Genomic DNA, 24166 nt, shown 5'->3' on the forward strand with positions numbered 1-24166 from the left:
AGAAGAAAACACATGATGTTTGTGTGTTCTATCACACCCCCTATGGCCACATGTTCTGCAGAGGACTACAGGTGGCTGTATGGTCTGTCAATAGGTGTCAATAGGAAGTCATTTCCAAGTAAATAAGGTCTGGTCTTAAAATAGAATAAAAATAGAAACAATGATAAATACAAAGAGAAATGCTCATTTTGGTGGTATTCAATGGGAACAGAAAGAAGAGCTGTTGTGATGTGCTTCTCACATTGAAGTTTTAGCAAACCCTTCATGAGATGTCATCTTGGTCGTCCATGTTCTCTAAGGATTTCAATGGTAGAAGTGACTTTAGAAAGGAAATAATCAAAATTTTGTTTGTCAAAATGCTCCTGCAAGCTTACCATTGGAATGCTACAGGTTTGGAAGCAGAATTCATGTAACACCAAGACTGGGTTTACATGCAGTATCTTGGTTATATATTATATACACACTTTTTTTGCTCAGGAGATAATCTGCAGCCTTTCAAACGGTAAATCAACATCAGCAAACTCTCACCAAATCAAATAGATTTTGGTGCAGTCTTACTGCTGGAGATTTTTTTGGCAAGCCCTTGTCATGATCGCAATACTCGCACCTTGAATTAGACGTTAACAAAAAGGGGCCACCCTGTTTCCATATTTATGTTCTAATACTCACAACCAAGTGGGACTTAAGGGGCTATTTGTCAGGGTGGTGTGGTGCTCTCCCCATCATGGAGGCACCCCGTGGCAACAGGCTAGGGATATCTGGCTATCCCATGTTTTAAAACTCACAACCGAGGCTCCACGGACTATTGTTTTGCATATTTAAATTTTGGGGGGCATCAGTGGAGACTCTTGACTTTATTGGAATTTTTTCACTGATCTCCTTGAGTACAGTGATTACTGTGTTTTGTTGGAGATTTTTAGCATGAAAAAACTCATAAAAAAATAATAATAAAACAGTTATGTATTAAAATCCACAAGAATAACATTGTATTGCTGAGTTTTAGCAGATTTTGACTTCCCCCACTGAAGGCAATAGGGAAGAACCTATAACATATCCGATGCATAGACAACAAAGTGAAACCTGCACTGCAGGTCAATATGCAATATGGTCAGGTGGATTTTCTTAAAATCTCATTGACATTGCTGGTACTGCAATAGACTGCTGATTTTTGCACTTGGAAACTTGCAGCTTATGTGAACATGTGACCTACATGGACCCAGCCTAACACTGTGGCAGATTCATAACAAAGTCCTACTATAAAAAGGTTAGAGAAAACTTACTTTCCAGCCATTTTAGCAAGCTCACACCAGTCTCTTCTGACAATGTCCAGACCTTTCAGTTCTTGTTTGGTTACATACTTCCCATCAGCTGTTGGCTCTACGATAAGTGCGGCATATTTCTTTTTCTTTAACAGTAGAAGTGACTTAAAGACGCCGTCAATATCAATCTCCAGCAGCTTGTAGGATTTATTTATTTCACTTTTAACCTAGTGTTGAAATGGAGAATGACAACAACAGAACATTAACAGATGCTAGAAGTGTGTCAAAAATAAAGGAATACTCGGAGAAAGTGATCAACACATCCCAAGACAATAAGTATTATTCTACACTATTGTTAGACACTGAATAGGAATTATACAGCAATGAAATGATTGTATCCAATCGATCTGTCCTTCCGAAATTTGCTAAGCTGTACCGGTATAAGCATCAGCCTGCAGCCCAAGCTTTTACACCTCCTTCACAACTCCCTTTAGGGTAGAATACAAAAACCTAATTTCATAGTTTCCTATAGGAACAGTTGTGTCTAAGGACATCAGATGGATGGAAAAAGCTATACGGCATATATTTGTATGTTTGTGTCCTGATGACTGCCCAACTTTGTCATCAAATATGTACAGCTAAGACACAAAGCTGACCAGACACAATTAATATATGTTACTCCAGCCTAAGGTGTCATATGCATAAGGCTTTATAATGCTCTGCATACCTATCTAGCTGTACAAAGCCTTAATACAGCACCTATAGAATTCCATGGGTAATCCTATTAATTAAGGATATATTATACTTATAATATTCCCTTATTAATAAGAATATATTATGCCATAGAAACACTGGCTTCTAGGGAAGACTACTCCTACAAAAGAAGCCCTATACAGAGCCACAAAATGTACAGGAACCATACAGGTCAGAGATGTATGATATAGAGTCAGCTGTCTGCACAACAGAGGTTTGCACAGACTGAAAATAAAAGTGGTAAATCCACTCTTGACTGTAGGAAAGTCAGCACTGGTAAGTTGAACACTCTGGGCTCTGGACTTAATTTCCCCTCTAATGAGTTCCCTAATGTCTTTCATAAAGTATGGTATATCTTCCTCCAGAAATCTAATGTGACAGGAGCTACATACTCTCTGGTCCTAGTACGGGATGTCTTTGGTGCCTACAAGAAAAACATACATACTATGTGTACACACATCCTTTTAATAATAAATATGTGAGGGTACCAAGTTAGCCCCTGTCATACCGGGTTAGTCTCAGAAGGGGCTTCAGGGTTATCTGCGCTCCTCCATATTGGGAGTAGATATATCTGCAGAGTTTGCAGCCAGAGCGTGCTGTATGCAGAGATTGGCAGCCAGGAACGTGCTGAAGAAATGCAGAGTGCACAGTGAGAAGCCTGCTGGAATACCTGCTCAGGCTCTTTTAAATTTGGTGCCAAGGAATGGCTGGCTCCTCCCTCTCCGCCGCGCGCCAGCACACCCTCCCCAAGACCGGAAGCCACTAAGGGTAGGGCTCACCTAACAGGCCCAAGCCCGTGGTCCGGAAAAGCACGGCCTCGCCGGAACACCTCCCCGGAAGCAGCCACAGCGTCCGTCGGAAGTCCGATGCACGTGACGTCACCACGTGCACGCCGACGCGCGCGTCCCGGAACCCGTTAGTTGCAGATGAGCTGGGACCGTGCACCTACCGGAGGACGCTGGACCATCGATCCGGGGAGCCAGGGAGGATCTGGAGGTCGTCATTCTGACAGGTGCTGGGGGAGAGAGCCAGGCTTAGCAGCTGCTCCGAGAGAAGCCTTACGCCGCCGGGATGCCGGCAGTAAGGTGAGTAAAGCCGGTTGCCCTATTCCCCTTTTCTTAGTCGGATCCACCTCCTGCTCCAAAGGACAGGAAACAGAACTGTTTCCTTTCCAGAGGAGCGGGAGGTGGACCTCTCCATGGGTGCCGTCATAGGGTGAGAGGGAAATAAAAGTGGGAAATCCACTCTTGACTGTAGGAAAGTCAGCACTGGTAAGTTGAACACTCTGGGCTCCAGTGTGATATATACTTGGGATGCAACAATGTAGCAAATCCAGTATAGGATAAGTGTATGCAGCCTAGACTAGATAACACTTTAACAAGCTATGAAGTTATGAAATATTAGCAAGCTGCAGAAAAGAAGAGAATGGAGACGCAGCAACGAAACGCTTGTCTCTATGAAGTCTAAAAGGGGAAAATACAAACCTTGTTTCCCAGCTTGAACACTTCTTCAAGGTTGTTACAATTAGTGTTTATCATGATGGAGTCAGTGTCACCATAGATCACTTCCAGGTTCATCTAGGCCATAAAACAAAAACATGTAATATTTACACAAGAGCAGGAAAAAAAAAAAGCAAGGACTTCACATCTACACGAGTATAATACAATGCTTACATTGTTACACAACATTCGGGCAAATTTCCCACAATGTACATTATATGTCAACAAATACATGATTAAATAAGAACACTGTCATCCTACGGAAGGTTTATCTCATTTATATTTAAGGTCTTATAAAGAAAAAAATAACTATAAAATGAGACACAAATATAATATTCCTTACATGTACTACTCATGCTAATATATTCCTCTGTACATCACATTTCTGACTGTGTCTCTTTCAGGAATTTTTATTAATATAAATGTAACTTTATATGTAAACGGATACCTGAAGATAGTTAAAGCATCAAAATATAGTCTCTGTACTGAAATTAACACGCAAGAGGCAAACCACAGAAAAAAGTGGATATTTTGTGCTCAGAATAGTATATAATGCTGAAACTATTTAGCCGAAGATGAAGGGAGCCAGAAAAACAATCATAATAAACACAACACTGCAGCTCATACAATATAGCGGAACTGCAAGTAAACTCTAATTAACACTGTTGCTAATTTGCTGGAAAGACTCGCATACAGGCTTCAAGCAGCGCTCCATCATATCTGTGTTAGAGGAAGAATGAAGCTATAATCCATTAGGAAGGATTACATTGGTAAATAGGCATCCGAAGAGAACGGCTTTCCGGTTTGTTTGGGTTACAGTTTTGTAACGCACAACAACTTCGCCAGGTGCGGCCTTTTTTGTTTGGTGTGTTTGTTTTTCTTGGCAGATTAGAAGGGGGGAAAAAAAAGGGAAAGGAAACAGAGACACATGAAAGCCAGTGCACCTACCTTCTGCACCATCTCCTTGGTATGCAGCAGGATCTGGGGGCACAGAGCATAATATTACTGCAATACCCACACATCCCATCTATATATATGCATATACATTCATTTACAATGTACAGAACTAACCTCTCTATTATTCAGTAATACTAGGATCATGTCAGCACTAAAAGTTGTTCAGTCCCTGGACTGAGTAACTTTAAGGGGGCTATCCAGCGCTACAAAAACATGACCACTTTCCCCCTACTGTTGTCCCCAGTTTGGGTGGGGTTTTGAAACTCAATTCCATTGAAGTAAATTGAGCTTAATTGCAAACTGCGCCTGAACTGGAGACAACAGTAGGGGGAAAAGCGGCCATGTATTTGTAGCGCTGGATAACCCCTTTAAAGTCATCATAAAGAGAACTGGTCTCCTTATTGCGGGATGACACATTGTATGTATTATTCCCTGTTATTTATATACACTGCTATCACATTCTGACAAACACCCACAATCTGACACTTAGGGGGTAGGTGTTTTAACTTTGAATACTCTTTTATGCTTTATTTACAGTTTAAGGCTATGTTCACACTACGTACATTTCAGGCAGTATTTGGTCCTCATGTCAGGTCCTAATAGCAACCAAAACCAGGAGTGGATTGAAAACACAGAAAGGCTCTGTTCACACAATGTTGAAATTGAGTGTATGGCCGCCATATAACGGTAAATAACTGCCATTATTTCAATATAACAGCCGTTGTTTTAAAATAACAGCAAATATTTGCCATTAAATGACGGCCATCCACTCAATTACAACATTATGTGAACAGAGCCGTTCTGTGTTTTCAATCCACTCCTGGTTTTGGTTGCTATAAAGCCTCAAAAATACAACCTCAAATATACGTAGTATGAACCCAGCCTTAAAAAGAAAAAAGTAAAAAACAAATATAAGGGTCTATTCACATAGATCAAAGTAGAAATAAAAAGTCTCGGAATGTACACTGACCAGCCATAATATGACCCTGCCTAATATCGTGTTGCTCCAATTTGTTACATGAAACATCACTGACTTATCGGGATATAGACTCCACAAAACCTCTACAACATACTTGCCACACTCAGGCTCTGCAGCTGTTGCAAAACTACAATTCCCATCATGCCTGGACAGCCAAAGCTAAAAGGTAAAGCTTTGGCTGTCCAGGCACAATGGGAACTGTAGTTTTGCAACAGCTGGAGGGTCTGAGCTTGACATCCCTGCTCTACAAGATGTTAGCAGCAGGTCTCATAAATCAGCACTTCTCAAACTTTTTATACTGGAACCTCACTCAGAGTACAGTGATGTCTGGGCCTCACCAGCCTGGATCTCATCATCTGTGGTAGAAGTCCATGCAAATATACACTGTTGTAAATCACGTAAGTTGTGTAGCGCAGCCTCCATGGATTGCCCATTTTAGCCGGCCAAATTTACCATTTAAATAGGAAACTGGATGCAGCTGGATCTTAGGCTGGGTTCACACTATGTTTTTGCAATCCGTTTTTTTCATCTTTTTTTTGAAGAAAAAAAAACGGATTGCATTGTGTGAATCTGTTTTGATCCCTTTTTCCATTGACTTTCATTATTAAAAAAAACAGTTTTTTTAACAGAGAAAAATAAGGGCAATTACGTTTTTTGTGTATGTTAGGAAAAAACTACCCCTTTTTTTTAATAATGGAAGTCAATGGAAAAACAGATCAAAACGGATGCACATAATGCAATCGGTTTTTTTTTCATCAGTTTTTTTTTGCAAAAAACGGATTGCAAAAATGTAGTGTGAACCCAGCCTTAGTGGCATTATAAATATTAGCCTCACAGTCTGGGCAGGGCTGCAGTATGGACATTAAAATGTGGTTGCCTGAATAAAGTCACAGATATGAGATTGAGAGAGATCTAGAATATATATTGAAAAGGTAGTGCGGCATTTAAAAATTATTCACTAAATAACACACATTACAAAGTTATAAGTGAATGCCCCCTATCCCTGTGTCCCCCCACCCCTGGAAGTGTGGTGCAGTATACTCACCAGATTACTGTCGACCCTGGCCGCCATCTTGGGTTGTTCACAAAAAAATATTCTTTTAAATTTGATTAGTGCCAGAGATTTGTAATTTATTTCTATTAAAAATCTCAAGTCTTCCAGTACTTTTTAGCTGCTGTATGTCCTGCAGGAAGTGGTGTATTCGTTCCAGTATGGAGAGCATGAAAGGTTTTCTTTGGGGGCTTGTTGCTTCTCTGGACAGTTCCTGACATGGGCAGAGGTGGCAGCAGAGAGCACTGTGTCAGGCTGGAAAAATATACTGCTTCCTGCAGGACATATAGCAGCTGATAAGTGCTGGAAGATTTGAGATTTTTAATAGAAGTACAAATCTCTGGCACCAGTTAAGTTGAAAGAAAAATTGTTTAGTGAACTACCCTTTTAAATAGAAAGATGCACAGGAAATAGATAGGATGGCTACTAATTACTAGGAAGCTGGCAGAGGTAGGAGGGCCGATGGATGCTCGGTCCTATACAGACATCATGTGGAGGGGGTAGGTCTTTAATGGCGCACTCATGAGGAGTCAGTGCTAGGTGTGCTCACCTAGGCGCACAGCAGAGCTGCTACTTACTGGATTATTGTGTGACTTATGTCATTACCAGCATCCTCTTCCTGGCAGATCAGCATGAGTGGTAATAGTAGTATGTAAGAGATTCTGAGAACCTCTTCTTAAGCGCTTGTTTTAACTCTTATACTAAATTGTCAATGTCACCAGCCTAAAGCAAATAAAATTTTACGTATACAAATACACAAAGCTCAAGTCACAGTATTACAGGATCAATGGCACTTGTAGATGTGTTATTGTAACCTCTGTAGGTGCTAGATGCCACATCCCCATCAAATCAAGGACCCAAGAAGAACACTGCCCAGGGCATCACTTTGTCTCTGTAGCTTGTCTTCTTCCCACTGTATTATGATGTTGCCAGGTAAGTGGCTAGGCAACCGTAAACATGATATAGCAGAACAGACCATCATCTTCAAGTGCTCAATGATGTAGTTCTGATGCCCACAGGCCCTCTGCAGGTGCAGTGTGTTGTCACCTTTCTATCATAGCCAGAATGATCTCTTTAAGCACTTTGCCCGAGATGGGTTCATCTGTCTATGGTTTTAAAAGTTATGAACTGTCTGTGTAGGCTGAACATGTACCATGGCCTAAGGCCGGGTTTACATATGTCCGGCGGTGCGGCGGCGTTTCCCTCCGGCGCTTTTCTCCGGCGCCGGAGGGAAACGCATCTTTGAACTGATCCCATTGTTTTCAATGGGATCGTTCAAAATGTGCGGCGGTGAAGTAGTGGCCGCCGCATCACCGGACCGTCGGTGCGTTAGGACGCATCTTGCAGCGTCCTGGCGGACCGCCGCTCCGGTGATGCGGCGCAGCACCAATTCAATCGAATAGAGCGCCGGATGCCTCGCCGGGCAGGACGCATGCCGTTCGGCTCTGGCATCCGGCGTTCAGCCAAATAGTAGCACAAAATAAACATATATCTCCCCCTGTGTGCTCTCCCCCTCCCCTATAGTCCCCCCTTGGTCCCCCAGTAGTATATCACCCCCCCTGTTTCTCCTCCAGTAGTATATAGCCCCCCTGTTGCCCCCCCAGTAATATTTAGCTTCCCTGTGTGCTCTCCCCCAATTAGTATACAGCATTGCTGTGCGCTCTCCCCCAATAGTATATAGCCCCCCATGTGCGCTCTCCCCCTCCCATATAGCCCCCCTGTGCGCTCTCCCCCTCCCATATAGCCCCCCTGTGCGCTCTCCCCTTGTAGTATATAGCCCCCCTGTAAGCTCCCCCAAATTAGTATATAGCCCCCGTGCGCTCCCCCGCAAATCCCATTGAAAATGACAGGAAAACATACTGGGGAAAAAAATGTCAACTGATGAGCGCAACTTGTGACAACTGATGGAAACTGATGGTTTTTAATGAAAAGACGGATAGAAAAACTGATCACAACTGATGCATTTTTGGCATCAGTTGTGACATCAGTTGTGGTCAGTTTTTAGGCAAAAAACGCAACTGATGCCAACTTATATATGTAAACCCAGCCTAACAGACCACATTTTATACATGTGCATATGTTTCCCAATACACAAAAAAAAAATCCCATACAAATTTCATGTGTTCTCTTAGAGATACCCATAGGCCTTTTTGCATCCATTTTAAAGGCATACAATTCAATCTTCAACGCACTGGCGTCACACAAAGAACAGACTAAATAAACCAAACCCAACATGGACACCAAACCATTGGTTTTGATGGCAGAAAAAAAAAATGAACACAGAACTGGGAAATAGAATCTTTGAGTGTTTTAAGAACTTCTACCACTGCTCTTGAGCACAAGAGAAATAGGTTACTTAAAGAACTTACCAAAGTGCCATATAAATGGAATTCACTCCTTAAAAGCACAATACAAAAGGAAAAAAAAAGGTGCCAACAACAAAAACACCAATAAGAACACAGCTTAGGGGGTGCATAAACATGTAGGTTGCTCAAGCTAAAACTTTGATGGAAAACACAGGGATGTGGGCGACTGATATAAAGCGCAACGTGTTCCTATACAGAGAGCGGCAAAACACAACTGTAAATGATGGCGCAGCTGCCACTAAAGAACTCCAACAAAGGAAATGCAGATAATTGTCTAATAAGAATTTCATAAAACATTTAGCCAGAAACAAACATTTTCTTCCCATTTGTTCTCATTCAATTCTCTTGTAGTCTTCTTGCCACAAGAGCCTTCTATAAAATATATACGTCACCCTTATTAGTAGGTAGGCTTGCAGTTTTTTCCTGTGCCTAATTTGACGTATTGTTACTTGCTGGATGTTGCGCAGATTGATTTATTCAAGAGAACCATATGGGACTGATTGCAAAACAAATCATCACATTCAAAACGATTTATGCTCTAACAAACACCAACATTGTGCCATTTGCTCTATTGTTTGGCTGTGCGATGCCAGTTGCACAATTGAAAGAGACGGCATTCTTTACAGCAAATGGTTTGCAGCAAAGAGAGGTGAGGCATGGGCAACCTCCTGCCATATCTGAGGGACCCCAAGCTGTTCCAACTTTCTTTAAAAGGCTTGTACAGAATGAGAAAAAACAAGACTGGTTTCTTCCAAAAACAGTGCTGCACCTGTCCACAGTTTGTGTGCGGTACTGCAACTCAGCCCTAGTCACAGACAGCTTTTTGAACGGTAATCCTGGACAAAAACCCTTTAAGGGTATAAACCCACACACCGTATATGCAGCAGATATGCAACAAATACGCAGCAGATTTGTTGGTACAGATTTGATGCTGTGTTCAGTTATTTAGATCTAATCTGCTGCGATTTTGCTGCGAGTTTGCTGCGTATCGCAGCAGTAAATACGCTGCATATACGGTGTGTGGGTTTATACCCTAAAGAATTAAAATGGGCAGGAAAGACGCATCAAAATATCCCTCCAGAGAACACAGCCACTTTAGGTTATAATAACAGTATAAATTTAATTAATTATAGCTAAATTTTATAGGAAGTATAGCACAGGCTTCCGTACTTTTTACTTTTTTTTTTTTTATATATATATAAATAAAGGAATCACAAAAAAAAAAAAAAAAATCAGTAAGGCTCATCAGCAATCATCTATATCAGTATTTACAAGTGGATATGTAATATGTACCTTGCAACTTTGTAAACCAAAGGCGAGACACATCATAGAAAAGATGGATAGATCATGATGGCCTTCTGTTGCTCCTCTGGGAAATGCATTCACATTTCCCATACTTTACATATTTTAATACATCTGTGCTCTGAAGACTATTCTAGGCAGAACACTACCAGAACCTATTAGATGTACTTATAATGTATGCTAAATGTTTAAGATTTGTGTGGAGATAAAACTGCTTTCCTCTGCAATAAGATTGCAGGCAGCTTATTACTCATGTGTCTGGCCCTAAAGCTGCACATGGCGTGTAGAGTGGCGTTATTGCTAAGTGAAAGTTAACCAACATTGTTCAGAGAACTAGAAAAACCTAAAAAGTGTGTCAATATTTTCCTTTTAGTATAGGAATAAGACAGCACTCTGCAGTAGGGGTTGTGCTTGTGGTAGGCAAAAGTCCAAGTAGTAAAGGAAAATCCCAGCACTCATCAAGCTCTTCGTGTCCTTTTCTTGCAGTGTCACATCATACAGGTACAAACAAGAAGGACGCGGCCCTTCGGCCTATGGCCTTCTTGAGCTAATGATGAAGGCCACAAGCCGAAACGCCGCATCCTCCTTGTTTGTTCATGTATGATGTGACACTGCAAGAAAAGTACAGTAAGAATTTGATGAGTGCCGGGATTTTCCTTTACCAATACTTTCCTTTTACACCTTAAGGCAATGTTCAACATCTTTTTTAGGCAGTATATTGGCCGTTCGATAATGATGGTCATAAATAATGTTCATGATTATTACTGATGGCCATCATTGTACAATAACAGCCATTATTTTGCATAAAAAAATGTTGTGTGAACATAGCCTAAAAGGGGTTCTAGGATTTGTAAAACATAGCTGCTTTCTTCCAAAGAGCACCACATTTGTCTTCAGGATGTATATGGTATTACAACTCAGCCCCATGCACTTTAAAGGAATTGGGTTGAAAAGTAGCAAGCTTGAAAAATAAATCCAGCCTCGGAGATATAAAAAGAAAACAAAAACTCTCTCAATGCTTTACATCTTTACTTCATCGGTTGAAGAACAAATCCTAATTTTCATACGTAGCAAGTCCAAAGCATTGCCAGCTTGCCCCACAAACTGAAGTTAGGAGGGGTACTGTTTCTGGAGGAAGGCAGCCATGTTTGTTTAATCCTGGACAACCCCTTTAAATATATGCAATGGACAATAAATTAACGTCACTAAAGCTATAATCCAAGGGCTCAACGTTGTAGCTGTACTTCCCCAAAATGCCAAGGTTTATGCTTCTGGTTTTCAGCATGTAGGTTAGAAAGCGTCAGAAAACAATCAACAAGGATGGTTCAGGAGTAAATCCTCCCTATTAATTAGAGGTATTTATACAAGTGCCACACACTTGGCCAGCCATAGGTGGGCTTTAAATGGGCCAGCAGTTGCTATTACAGCAATTCATTTAGCACCAGTGACAGCTTAGGTCTGGCGAATGACAGACACACATCTAATTCCATCCAGTCTGACAGAGGATCACTTGGAAGTGGCGACAGCTAGCTGCTAAGGGGGTTATAAACGGCTTGCTAGCTTCATTAATAAGTCAACTTTGCAGTTATCTCATTTCACAGCAACACCTGCATATTCATCTAACCACCGTCAATTGGATGATGGAATTTCGCCCCCTCCTCCTACTTCAAAAGCGTATTAAAAAAAAAAAAAAAAAAAAAAAAAGTGCCAACTTAAAGTTAAAAAAAGATAAAATATAGAAAAAAATAAAAATAAACTTTATGCTTAATTTTTTTTCCTCCTTAACAAAGTACAGCTGTTGAGAATAATTGTTCAAGATCTTACCCTGTAATGTCAACTGCAGCAGAACAAAGAGTATTTAATTAGCAAATCTATTCAGTAATTCAACACCTATTATATCAAATGCCTTCGTGATTTTATTCAGGATAATTGGCTAAGAGGGTTATTACTGACATTCAGATGGAATTTAAAATTCTTCCACGAGTCGAGTCATAATAGCAGTAATGATCTCCCCAATCAGGAGATTGTGTGTCACACAAGGCTCTCCGGCATAGCAGCAGAGCCCATTTCCTGACTTCTTAATTCCCGGCCTCAGCTCAGTGAGGGCTCTTCATGCCGATATTTCATTCTGTGATGCAGCTTTAATGGGACTCTATTAAAACACGCAGAACAAAAAAGGCGACAATTTTATTCTTTTTTTTTTTTTTTCTCCCCCATGCCTCCGTGTTAAAGAGTGACAGCGCTACCGTCATATCAATCAGCGAAGAGTTTCTGATAGCTGCAATAAAGGTCTATGTGCGGAGGGGGCAGGGGATGTCTGTAATTAAAAACAGCGGGGCATTAGTATACTTTTGCACCCTTTGCCTAAATTAAAACATAGGATTTGCCAAAGTTTTTTTTTCTCTCTCTCCCTCTGAAAAATAGAAAGCTTCTAGTTGGCTTTCTTAAAATCATGTAGCATATAGAACCCCCCAAAAAATGGAGAGTCCTATTTAAATGAAGCCATGAAATACATATGGCAGCTTAACCACTCAATAAAAAATATAGAAGAAAAATCCTATATAATGGCATGTCCCATAAGTAAAAAAAATAAATAAAAAAACACATGCAATAAATATCCTACCTAATACTCTCCATGGGGTCATCCTATAGCAGTATTATAATAGGTAACAATGTCATGCTGATCATGCAGTATGGCAGGTTCTATTCATGACCGTATTTAACTCAAATCCTATTCAACCCCAAGAACCCCCTTTGCCTAAACTTTAATAACATTACAGGAATTTCTACTGGAAAATAAGACTTGGAATAGGCTTGAAATATAAGCCCTAATGCAATAAGCCCTAGTCAGCCGACCAGATCCCTGACACTGGGTGACTAAGCATCAGCCAATCAGTGACAGACTTGTTATGCCCCGCCCCTAACTGCTCAACACAAGCTGTAGGAGGGGCAGGAGTAGCAAGAAAAGGCACAGTAAGGGACATTGAATGGGGGGGGGGTACATGGGTCAACTACAGAGGCAGGAGGGAGGTGTAAAGTATGGAGACTGCTTGCCCAAAGGCATGTATACAGCATGGGAGACCAACTACAGAGGGGTATAGAGTATAGGATCCTAACAGTGGGGGCCATATATGCCTGCAGTGTAGGGGCAAACTGTTATTCTCCGGAGACAAAACCTACCAGGAATATAAGTCTTAGCCTTATACACATATACATACATTTATATAAATATATATCCCCCATTCTTATCATCTGAAAAACATGGGATTGCAGAATGTGTTGTAAAAAAAAACAAAAAAACAAACAGCTTTTTTACATCCATCTATCCATATGTATATCTTTCCATATGTATATATATATACATGTATGTATGTATGTATGAAGAAAATCGCAATTGAAGACAGCGTCTCTTAGAATATCAAAAAAGTTTCTTCTTTTATTTTATTTAGCCATATGCGTACAAAATATCAAACAACGTTTCGGCCCTTCAAAAAAACATACTGAGCCTTTCTCATGTATGTATGTATGTATGTATGTATGTATGTATGTATGTATGTATGTATATGAATTTACAGAACAAACAAATCGAGCTCAGCAATCTGCTTATCAGCCGGCTGCTTTTAAAAACCATACGCTCTGTGCCGCTCTACCTTAAGTGCCTGGAAAAGCTGGATCCATTCCTGGGAAACTTCTCCCAAGACTGGATCCAACCTTGCAGACCTTATTCATGAGTTTGTTCTTGGCCACAATCTGTTCTGAAACCAGAGGTACCACAGTATTTCAAACTTGAAAGATAATTTGTCATTTAAAGGTTTCATTCAACTCTAACCAATTGGAAGCTGACATAACATTGTGAGAGACAGCTGCTGGGAAACAGGAGGATGTACATAGCAGGGTACAGTGTGGTGGTGGTGGTGGGGGGGGGGGGAGTATCCATGCTATCAGGGAAGGCAGATCACACAGGTTGTATAAAGAGGAAGGAGGTGAGTTGCACATGCAATTTATGGCTATGTTCCACAACATATCACTGCAACATGTAATCTGAAGTATAAAAAAACTAATAGTCCAGGAGGGAGTTCTCATATATTGAAATGTCAATTGTGAGATCACTTATTGCAATATATCATTCTAGTTAAAGTTGAAGACCAGCAAAAATTCTATTAAAGTATTGTTTTGTCTTTGAAAAGTTATACAAATCCCCAGTACACACTTATTACAGGAAATACTAATAAAGAGCTTTTTCCCCTGCACTTACTACTACATGAAGGCCTCACTTCCTGGATAACACGGTGAGGTCACTTCCTGGATAACACGGTGAGGTCACTTCCTGGATAACACGGTGAGGTCACTTCCTGGATAACACGGTGAGGTCACTTCCTGGATAACACGGTGAGGTCACTTCCTGGATAACACGGTGAGGTCACTTCCTGGATAACACGGTGAGGTCACCACCCGACTCCCAGAGCTGTGCGGGCTGTGGCTGCTGGAGAGGATGATGGCAGAGAGATGCTCAGTGTCCCTCTAGTGCCCTGTATCCCTTAGTGTCCCTCCAGTGCCCTGTGTCCCTCAGTGTCCCCCTGCCAGCAGCCACAGCCCGCGCAGATCTGGGAGTCGGGGCGTGACATCACAATGTTATCCAGGAAGTGACATCACCATGTTATCCAGGAAGTGACATCACAATGTTATCCAGGAAGTGAAGCCTTGATGCAGTAGTAAGTGCAGGGAAAAAAGCACTTTATAAGCATTTCCCGTAATAAGTGTATATCGGGGATTTGTATAACTTTTCGATGACAATACAATACTTTATTAAAAATTTTCGCCGGACTTCTCCTTTAATCAACAACATTGAAAAAGCTGACCCACATTTCTGTTTATCAAAAAGACAGCTATATCATCGGGTTACTGGTGACATATGCACACCTGGCACCACGTCAACGCGTTTCACCCAAACCTTGGGCGTAACAATAGGAGACCAACAATACTTAGGGTCCATTTACACAGAAAGATTATCTGCCAAAGATTATCTGCCAAAGCCAGAAACAGACTATACACAGAGATCAGGTCATAAATTAAAGCCTGAGATTTCTCCTCTTTTTAAATCCATGCCTGGCTTTGGCTTCAAATCTTTGGTAGATAATCTGTCAGATAATCTTTCTGTGTAAATGGACCCTTAGTCAGGAGCATATATAAGGGACACCACATAAAATGGGCAAAAGTAAACATTGTCAGAACTTAGCCTCTTAGTGTACAAATACTAACACTAATCTAGGGGGGGGGCATTAATCTGAGGTGGCTTTAACAATGTAAAAAAATAAATAAATAAAAAATCACATTGCTCAAAATCTACTAGACAGACTTTAAAGCAAATAAATGAAAGCAAGAAAATGACATAGTTTTAGTAGGATTATTATTTTTTGTGACTTATGTAAAAGTAGTAAACAAAATCATCATAAAGGATGGCTTTATATTAAAGATGACTTAAGTTTTTCTCTCAGCTTAGCGCTGGCTTTAGAGAGAAGAGACACTAATGATCCAGTTGTTTTCTCCAAATACTCAATTATGGTCTGTGAAGGCCACTACAAGCACTAAACAACAAAGCACACAAGACCCTGAAAAAGGGTCACTTAAAACACTGCTAATCCGTGAGAACCTGAACTATGCTTCGTGTTCCAAAATGCTGCCGAATGGCAGAAAAGAAAAACACTTTCAAATAATACCACCACAATACATGCGCTCCATTTACAAGAGTACAGACTGTTCTATGTGCAGAAACAGATTTCATAGAAAGAAGGCCAGTAATAATGGCTGCATATTAGTCAGTGTAAAAGCTCTGGGGGGGGGGGGGGGGGGGGGGGGGGGGCATGTCTGGGTCGTAATACTTTTTACTTGTCTACAGGTATATTCCATTATGTTTTCTCATGGCATTTCTTTTAAAGAGAAACATCTTCCTATCATCTGTGCTACTTCGTAAATCTTTCTCTTTAAATGAAAAGAACCTATTAGAGCAGGAAAACTTTTTTTATTCCAGTTATGGAAGATTCTCAGGGTGACTTTACACAGATTTATGTGACAGATTTTTAAAGCCAAAGCCAGAAAGAGACTATAAACAGGTCATAAAGGAAAGACTGAGATTTCTCTTCTTCTAAAATCCATTCCTGGTTTTGGCTTCAAAAATCTGTCAGATAAATCTCTCTGTAGGTCCTCTTACATGCAAAGATCTTCGGCCATCTGCAAAGACCCATCCCCTTGCTCCCCCATTTTTCACAGCATCTCAGACTGGAATCCTGTCCGTAGGACGATGAGCAGACATGGAAGAGCATATGACATACATATCAAAATACTCTATAGGAGTATGCACCTAAATATGCAATGAAATGTATTGCTCTGAATCTTGCTGCAAAAATTATGCAAATACAAAGCAAAATCTACAACTATGGATTTTTAACTCTGTTACTTTACTTTTCTTCTTTGACAACTTGTACAAAATTCTAATAATTTGCTGCAGATCTGCCAATGCGCACTGACCTGCAAAAGAACTGTGTATTATCGGTCTGCAAATCCAGATGGATAATCCGCAGCAATTCCATCCTATGTGGCCATACCCTACATGCCCTGTGGCATTGGGCACCAACTAAGCTTGTCATACACTCTGAACCAGCACCCACAGCCCAAATCTTCCATTGCAACATCTAAAATGCCAGAACAAACATAACATTTCTCTTTATTTTAGTTGCCAGTTTATTACTTATAACCTGGTCAGCTACTTTAATGTACATGTGCTTAAAAATAATTTCTTTCTTTAACTTATTCTTGAAGAAATAGAGGTAAAAGGGATTCAGGTTTGCTTAAGTGGCCAAACTAATTGCCCTTTCCAACAAATTAGATTTGCTAACATCAATCGTCTCAAGTTAGTCACAGCTTTTGTCAACCTTTAACCCCACAAGGGGCTTCTGTTTTGACAAAGCAGGCAGCTGTGGCTAACTTTTGGTTTTGATCCTCGTGTTCGCAGCAGCAGGATGGGATACTGTGATTCTGACATCTTACGTGCAGTCAAATAAAACCTGTCCTGTACTGTAACCTCTGCAGCAATTTCAGGTAATATATTAAAATAAATGTATACCACATACAAATTTTTTAAAAAAAAAAGAAAAAAGTTTTATCTGCTTAGGTGATGTTGAATATAAAAAATTAAGTAAACTCAGCAAGGGAGTTCGTCCCTTTGCTGAATTGGTGGAGGCATCTGCCTTACAGGCCTCTTGAGTGGCTAGTGTATGACCAACTTAAGGCCCTCTTTCTTACAGTCAAGGACAGTTGGGCGTCCATGGACGTTTTGTCTAAATTCGAACAGTCTTGTGTCGCCCCCTCACATCCTGGACATGCCATTTCACTACTATATGGCAGGTTTTTGGAGGTTAAGGATGAGACTTATGTCCCTTCATATATTGCCAAGTGGGAAAGGGATATAGGTCACTATCTCTCAGGAAGATTGGAGGACTGTTTTTCTCCGTGTACATAAGTCCTCTCTTTCCAGTTATGCACAGGAGAAAAATTTCAAAATATTAACACACTGGTATTACTATCCGGAGAGACTCCATAGGCTTTTCCCCTCAGTTGATCCCTCTTGCTGGAGGTGTGGCGCGAGTACAGGTAGCCTGAAGCATATTTGGTGGTCCTGCCAGGTCATTAGGAGCTTTTGGAGGGCGGTGTTCGCTCTTTACGATAAAGTGTGCTCCACTACAACACAACCTACTTTAGAATTAGCATTACTGTCCTTGTCTAGTCAACCTAACAAGTCCTTTTGTAAAGGGCTTTTACGCCATTTTATGCACGCTGCTCGACAAGTGATCCCACGGAAGTGGAAGGTCAGGACTCCCCCGTCTTCAGGAGATTTCTTGGATTCCCTCTCTTTTCTTAGACGTATGGAGGAGCTCACTGCTCGCTCCGAAGCAGAGAAAGGTAACTTTACCAAAGTTTGGTTCTGCTGGGATTCTTTTAAGGAATCTGGGGATTTGTCTCTGTGGATTTCTAATCATTGGAGATAAATTCTCGTATCACCCCATGGCCGAATGAGGATACTCACACCTTTCCCTAGCCCTTTCCTCTTCCCCTTGTTTCCTTCCCCTTTTTTCCCTTCCCTCCCTCCTCTCTCCCTACCTCTTCTTCTCTTCCTTACTTACCTTACTTCTTTTCTCTTCTTTTTTTATTTTTCTAAGTTTTAAGGGAGTTTTCTCTATTTCCCTTTTCAGGTTTGGGTTGTCAGACTTTTGATGTCCTACTATTTGATTTGCGCACCATATATTTAGTGCTATTTCTGTATAAGCAGATGGTATTTTACGTTCACAACCGTCATGCTTCTTAGCCCATTGCGGGTCATGATTATATGAAGATGATGACACGGATGATTGTAACTTCTTGTATTACTATTTTATTCCATTTGTGATACTGAAATGTTTGTTCTCGGTGTGTAATAAACATCTTATTTACCCCCCCAAAAATTAAGTAAACTCTGCATTTGGTTTAGGAACATCATGTCAGCCTTTTCAATAGTCAGTGACTCCATGAATGATGGCATTGCCTGCTGGCTTCATGACCCCAGCCACGCGAATGGACTGCTCAAAATGGCACTGCTACATGGCACTGGCATGCTGACACCTTGGGAAGAAGAATGACCAAGTGTCAGATCTCTTTTCTGTCAGCTGCCAAGGGACAGACACTTAAGCTCATTTAAGGTCTCTCATTCTTCCACTTAAAAAAAAGGGGTTCAAGGACATGGCAGCCTGTCAGTAATACACATACCAGGCACACAGGACCCTTGGCTCCGAAACAACAGTGTGGCTGAAGATCTAGAAGCTGAAGGACAGGTCAGCTAATGAAAAACCACTAACCCTAACTTAACAATGTCAATGAGTCACTCAATCACTCCTGGGTGGGACAAGGGATTCCCATTCCTTTGGTTGCAGACTATAAATGTGTTCACTTGACCTAACCCGAATGTAATCCTGGAAGAACGTTACATGTCATTAACATAACTTTACTGACAGGAAACCTAATGAAAAATGTTTAGTATATGTTTTGCCATATGCTGAAATATCACTGTATAGGAACACTTTATTTTTAGAATGCACAAGTGGTTCAGATTGGGGTGGAGACAAGACCAGAAGCTTCTGCAAGGGAATGGCCTTACAATGCACCTCATCTCTATTTACTTACAGCTAGTAGTCAAGGTTTGTTTTGACTAAGGTGCTTTAGTACTAGTCTAGAAGAGGTGGAGACTGAGGTGCTTTAGTACTAGTCTAGTAGAGGTGGAGAATGGAGTGCTTTAGTACTGGTCTAGAAGAGGTGGAGAATGGAGTGCTTTAGTACTAGTCTAGTAGAGGTGGAGAATGGAGTGCTTTAGTACTAGTCTAGAAGAGGTGGAGACTGAGGTGCTTTAGTACTAGTCTAGAAGAGGTGGAGACTGAGGTGCTTTAGTACTGTCTAGTAGAGGTGGAGTATGGAGTGCTTTAGTACTGGTCTAGTAGAGGTGGAGAATGGAGTGCTTTAGTACTAGTCTAGAAGAGGTGGAGACTGAGGTGCTTTAGTACTAGTCTAGAAGAGGTGGAGACTGAGGTGCTTTAGTACTAGTCTAGTAGAGGTGGAGAATGGAGTGCTTTAGTACTGTCTAGTAGAGGTGGAGTATGGAGTGCTTTAGTACTGGTCTAGTAGAGGTGGAGAATAGAGTGCTTTAGTACTAGTCTAGTAGAGGTGGAGAATGGAATGCTTTAGTACTAGTCTAGTAGAGGTGGAGAATGGAATCCTTTAGTACTGTCTAGTAGAGGTGGAGAATGGAGTCCTTTAGTACTGTCTAGTAGAGGTGGAGAATGGAGTGTTTTAGTACTAGTCCAGAAGAGGTGGAGAATGGAGTGCTTTAGTACTAGTCTAGAAGAGGTGGAGAATGGAGTCCTTTAGTACTGTCTAGTAGAGGTGGAGAATGGAGTGCTTTAGTACTAGTCTAGAAGAGGTGGAAAGTGAGGTGCTTTAGTACTAGTCTAGAAGAGGTGGAGAGTGAGGTGCTTTAGTACTAGTCTAGAAGAGGTGGAGACTGAGGTGCTTTAGTACTAGTCTAGAAGAGGTGGGAGGTGAGGTGCTTTAGTACTGTCTAGAAGAGGTGGAGAATGGAGTGCTTTAGTACTAGTCTAGAAGAGGTGGAGAATGGAGTGCTTTAGTACTAGTCTAGTAGAGGTAGAGAATGGAGTGCTTTAGTACTAGTCTAGTAGAGGTGGAGAATGGAGTGCTTTAGTACTAGTCTAGTAGAGGTGGTGACTGAGGTGCTTTACTACTTGTCTAGTAGAGGTGGAGAATGGAGTGCTTTAGTACTGGTTTGGTAGAGGTGGAGAATGGAGTGCTTTAGTACTGGTTTAGTATAGGTGGAGAATGGAGTGCTTTAGTACTAGTCTAGAAGAGGTAGAGAATGGAGTGCTTTAGTACTGGTTTAGTAGAGGTGGAGAATGGAGTGCTTTAGTACTGGTTTAGTAGAGGTGGAGAATGGAGTGCTTTAGTACTGGTTTAGTAGAGGTGGAGAATGGAGTGCTTTAGTACTGGTTTAGTAGAGGTGGAGAATGGAGTGCTTTGAGCCAAGTATATTAAGTTATATTCACAAGGCCAACAACTGGAGGAGTTGATAACATATTCAGTACAAAACAAGTAATAAAGCTGGACGGCAATTAAAATGTAACCGTAATTTCATTCTATTTAGTAGAAATTAATAATACAAGCAATTATAAGACTCTGTAATACGTTTAATACTTTATCTGTTCATTATCAAGGGAAAGCCCTCTACAGCAGAGACAAGCAAAGTCAAAATTGTTTTGCACTGCCTATTATAGTCTATGGAGGGAGGAGGGTCCGAGGGGGATGAGTGAGCAGGAAGAGGAGACAAACAGCCATTGTTGAATACAATCTGTAAACAATGGCCGCTGCACCCTATAGACTTCAATACATTGCATTATTTTAAGGCGAGAATGACTGTTTTAAACATCCACAACGGCTGTTCTCGTCTTAATAAATACATAGCCTAAGGGTACTTCATAAGTACTAGGGATGGTCCAAACCTGAACCCTCGGAAATGATTCCCGCTTTCTGCCCTCTCCGTGGAGAGGGTGGATACAGTGGGAGGACCGCCTGGAAAACTGGGATACAGCCATAACCATAGGCTGTATCCAAGTTTTCCAGGTGGTCCTCCCACTGTATCCACCCGCTGCACGGAGCGGGCAGACAGCGGGAATCTGATGCCGAGCGTTCGGATTCATACGAACTTGAACCTCGGCAGGTTCGGACCATCCCTAATAAGTACCGTGTTGCAGCAAATTTCACACTGCACGTTTTTTGTTGTTTTTGTTTTTTTTATTTGCAGTGAAATCTGCAGCGATTTTCATTGGCATTAATAGAGCAATTTCACCCCAAATAACTTTTGACATGTTAGACATGTCAAAAGTTATTATTCGCACTGTTGAGACCTGTTCTGATAAGAATATATAGTAGTGCCAAGATCGTGGCTCCCTGGCTGGCCCCTCGTTCCATCAATGAGTCAACATAAAGGCACTATTACACGAAGCAATTATCGGCTGATAATTGTTCTGTGTCATAGAAGACAACGATCAACCAACATGCACAATGTCGACTGATCGATGTGTTTTAACAGGCTGAAACACCAACAATCAGCCTGACAATGATCTGCTGCCATCACAGTGTGTAATAGTGCTCTCCTATAGGCTGACCAGACGATCTGATGATCACCTGGGCAGCCCCCCTCACTCACTGTCGGCGCGTGTAATAGCGCTCACTTGCTCTCCACATCGCAGCATGTAATAGGAGCTTAAGTATTTAAGAAAATATTGACAAAACAAGCAGGGAGTGGATCGTGCTGCCATGTTCTCACTATGCCTTCTGATCAGAGCAGGTCTCAGCAGTAAGACACGCTGTGATCAGTAACTCTTTATGACATGTCAAAAGTCATTTGTAATGACAGGGAGGCCTTTAATACTTGCCATAATCTCAGCGCATTTAGGGTATATTCACACGAACGGACTCACAGCGAGATTCTCGCTGCGAGTCCGGCAGGTCCTGGCAGTTCCCACACACTATATACTCGCTGCGGTAGTATGTAATTCTACCGCCCTTAACCCCTTCTGCTCCCCCGCTGTAAGCATACATTACCTGTCCTCGCTGCACGGGTCCGGCGTCCTGCTCTCCCGTCCGGCCAATCAGTCGCTGCGGCTAGGCAACACACTGATTGGCCGGACGGGAGAGCAGGACGCTTGACCCATGCAGCGAGGACAGGTAATGTATGCTTACAGCGGGGGAGCCGGGCGGGAGCAGAAGGGGTTAAGGGCGGCAGAATTACATACTCGCTGCCGGGCTCGCAGCGAGAATTTGCAGGAGGGTGGTCCAGTGCAAATCAGTGCACTGAGGGTGGTAGCCCCAGTAAGAAACTTACCTTCATCCTCAGCGCCCTGTGCCCTAGAGGGACATATAGGCAGCAGGGCTCCAGATGGCGACCAAAATGGTCGCCAATGCGACTAACATCTTGCAAATGGCGCCCAGATATATTATTCTGGGCGCCATTTGCGACTGGCCCCGGCGGCGGCTGTCTCTTTAAGGACTTCCGCCTTCTGCACGCTGCACAGAAGCACGTGGCGCCTCTGCGGCCGTCCGTCCAATGAATGACGGACGTGCTGGATGACGTGCGCGGGGACACGCTTCTCCAGTGACGTCATCCAGCACGTCCGTCATTCATTGGACGGACGGCCGCAGAGGCGCCACACTCCTCCAGCGCCTCTCACCAGCACCGTCTCCTGAATCCTGCCTGCCCAGCCGACCAGATAACCTGAACGTATGTGTTACCGTCACCAACTTGTGGGTTTACATAACTCCAGCTCCCATTAAGCCCTAGCAGTCTTCAAGAGCCTTGCGGGAGCTGTAATGGAGGACCGATCACCCTGCTTTCCGGTAGCTCAGTGAAGCATAACCCATGTAGATTGTATCCACATGCCAATCATGACCCTGGAAAAGCTGGGTGAAGTCAGCAAGGAGCCTGTGTAGGTTATCTGTCGTTCAGGGCTCTAGGAAAGCTGGATGACAGCCCTTGTGGGAGCTGTAATGGAGGACGTAGGGCCCTATTAAACGGGACAATTATCGTGCAAATTATCGTTATATTGTTCGATTTTAAGCGATCATCATTTTGTGTAAATGCAGCAACAATCAGACGACCAATAAGAAATCATTCATCGTTCTTTTGGTGCTGACGGCAAAATCATTGTTAAACTTCACTGTAAGAGTCATATGCGATGAAGCGATTTTTAACGATTGCAAATGAGACGGTTAACGATAAATTATCTTGTTTGCCATTGTTTAAAAAAAATCACTTTGTCTAATATGTCCCTTACTGGTGTTCATCCAGCTATCCCAATGCGATGTGTCTACCTGCATGTAGAGCTGCCATTCAGGACTCCCGGAAAGCTGTGGGGACATGTAGAGCAGTGAACCCACTATCATCAGTGTCTGTATATATAGACTGCACAGTACCACTTCCCTCAGTGTCTGTATATATAGACTGCACAGTACCACTTTCCTCAGTGTCTGTATATATAGACTGCACAGTACCACTTCCCTCAGTGTGTGTGTGTATGTATATACACTGCACAGTACCACTTCCCTCAGTGTGTGTGTATGTATATACACTGCACAGTACCACTTCCCTCAGTGTGTGTGTATGTATATACACTGCACAGTACCACTTCCCTCAGTGTGTGTGTATGTATACACTGCAAGTTGCAAGTTTCCATGTTGAACGTTTTCAAACTAAGAAAAGAAAGGATCTAAAGGAGGAGGATGCTGCCGTGGCCTCTGCACACAGTAAGTCCCATTTAACATAACATTAATTTTACATGGTTTAAAATGTTGGCGACCAAATATTCTATTTGGCGCCTAAATTTTTCAGGTTAGGAGCCAATGGCTCCTAG

The 24166-nt window shown here is 41.9% G+C and overlaps 1 protein-coding gene across 4 annotated transcripts in view; it reads right to left on the reverse strand.

Moving 5' to 3' along the window:
* The window catches only part of POLA1 (DNA polymerase alpha 1, catalytic subunit), a 200685-nt gene that overhangs the window by 117045 nt on the left and 59474 nt on the right, over positions 1-24166 (reverse strand). For all 4 annotated transcript variants that reach the window (XM_069944819.1, XM_069944821.1, XM_069944818.1 and 1 more), the window contains exons 26-28: positions 4460-4492; positions 3497-3589; positions 1281-1486 (exon numbers count right to left, since the gene is read on the reverse strand). In XM_069944819.1, coding sequence (XP_069800920.1) covers positions 1281-1486; positions 3497-3589; positions 4460-4492 — 332 coding nt within the window. The remainder of the gene's footprint in view (positions 1-1280; positions 1487-3496; positions 3590-4459; positions 4493-24166) is intronic.

The sequence above is a fragment of the Dendropsophus ebraccatus genome, chromosome 11 (assembly GCF_027789765.1).
Source record: "Dendropsophus ebraccatus isolate aDenEbr1 chromosome 11, aDenEbr1.pat, whole genome shotgun sequence".
Lineage (NCBI taxonomy): Eukaryota > Metazoa > Chordata > Amphibia > Anura > Hylidae > Dendropsophus > Dendropsophus ebraccatus.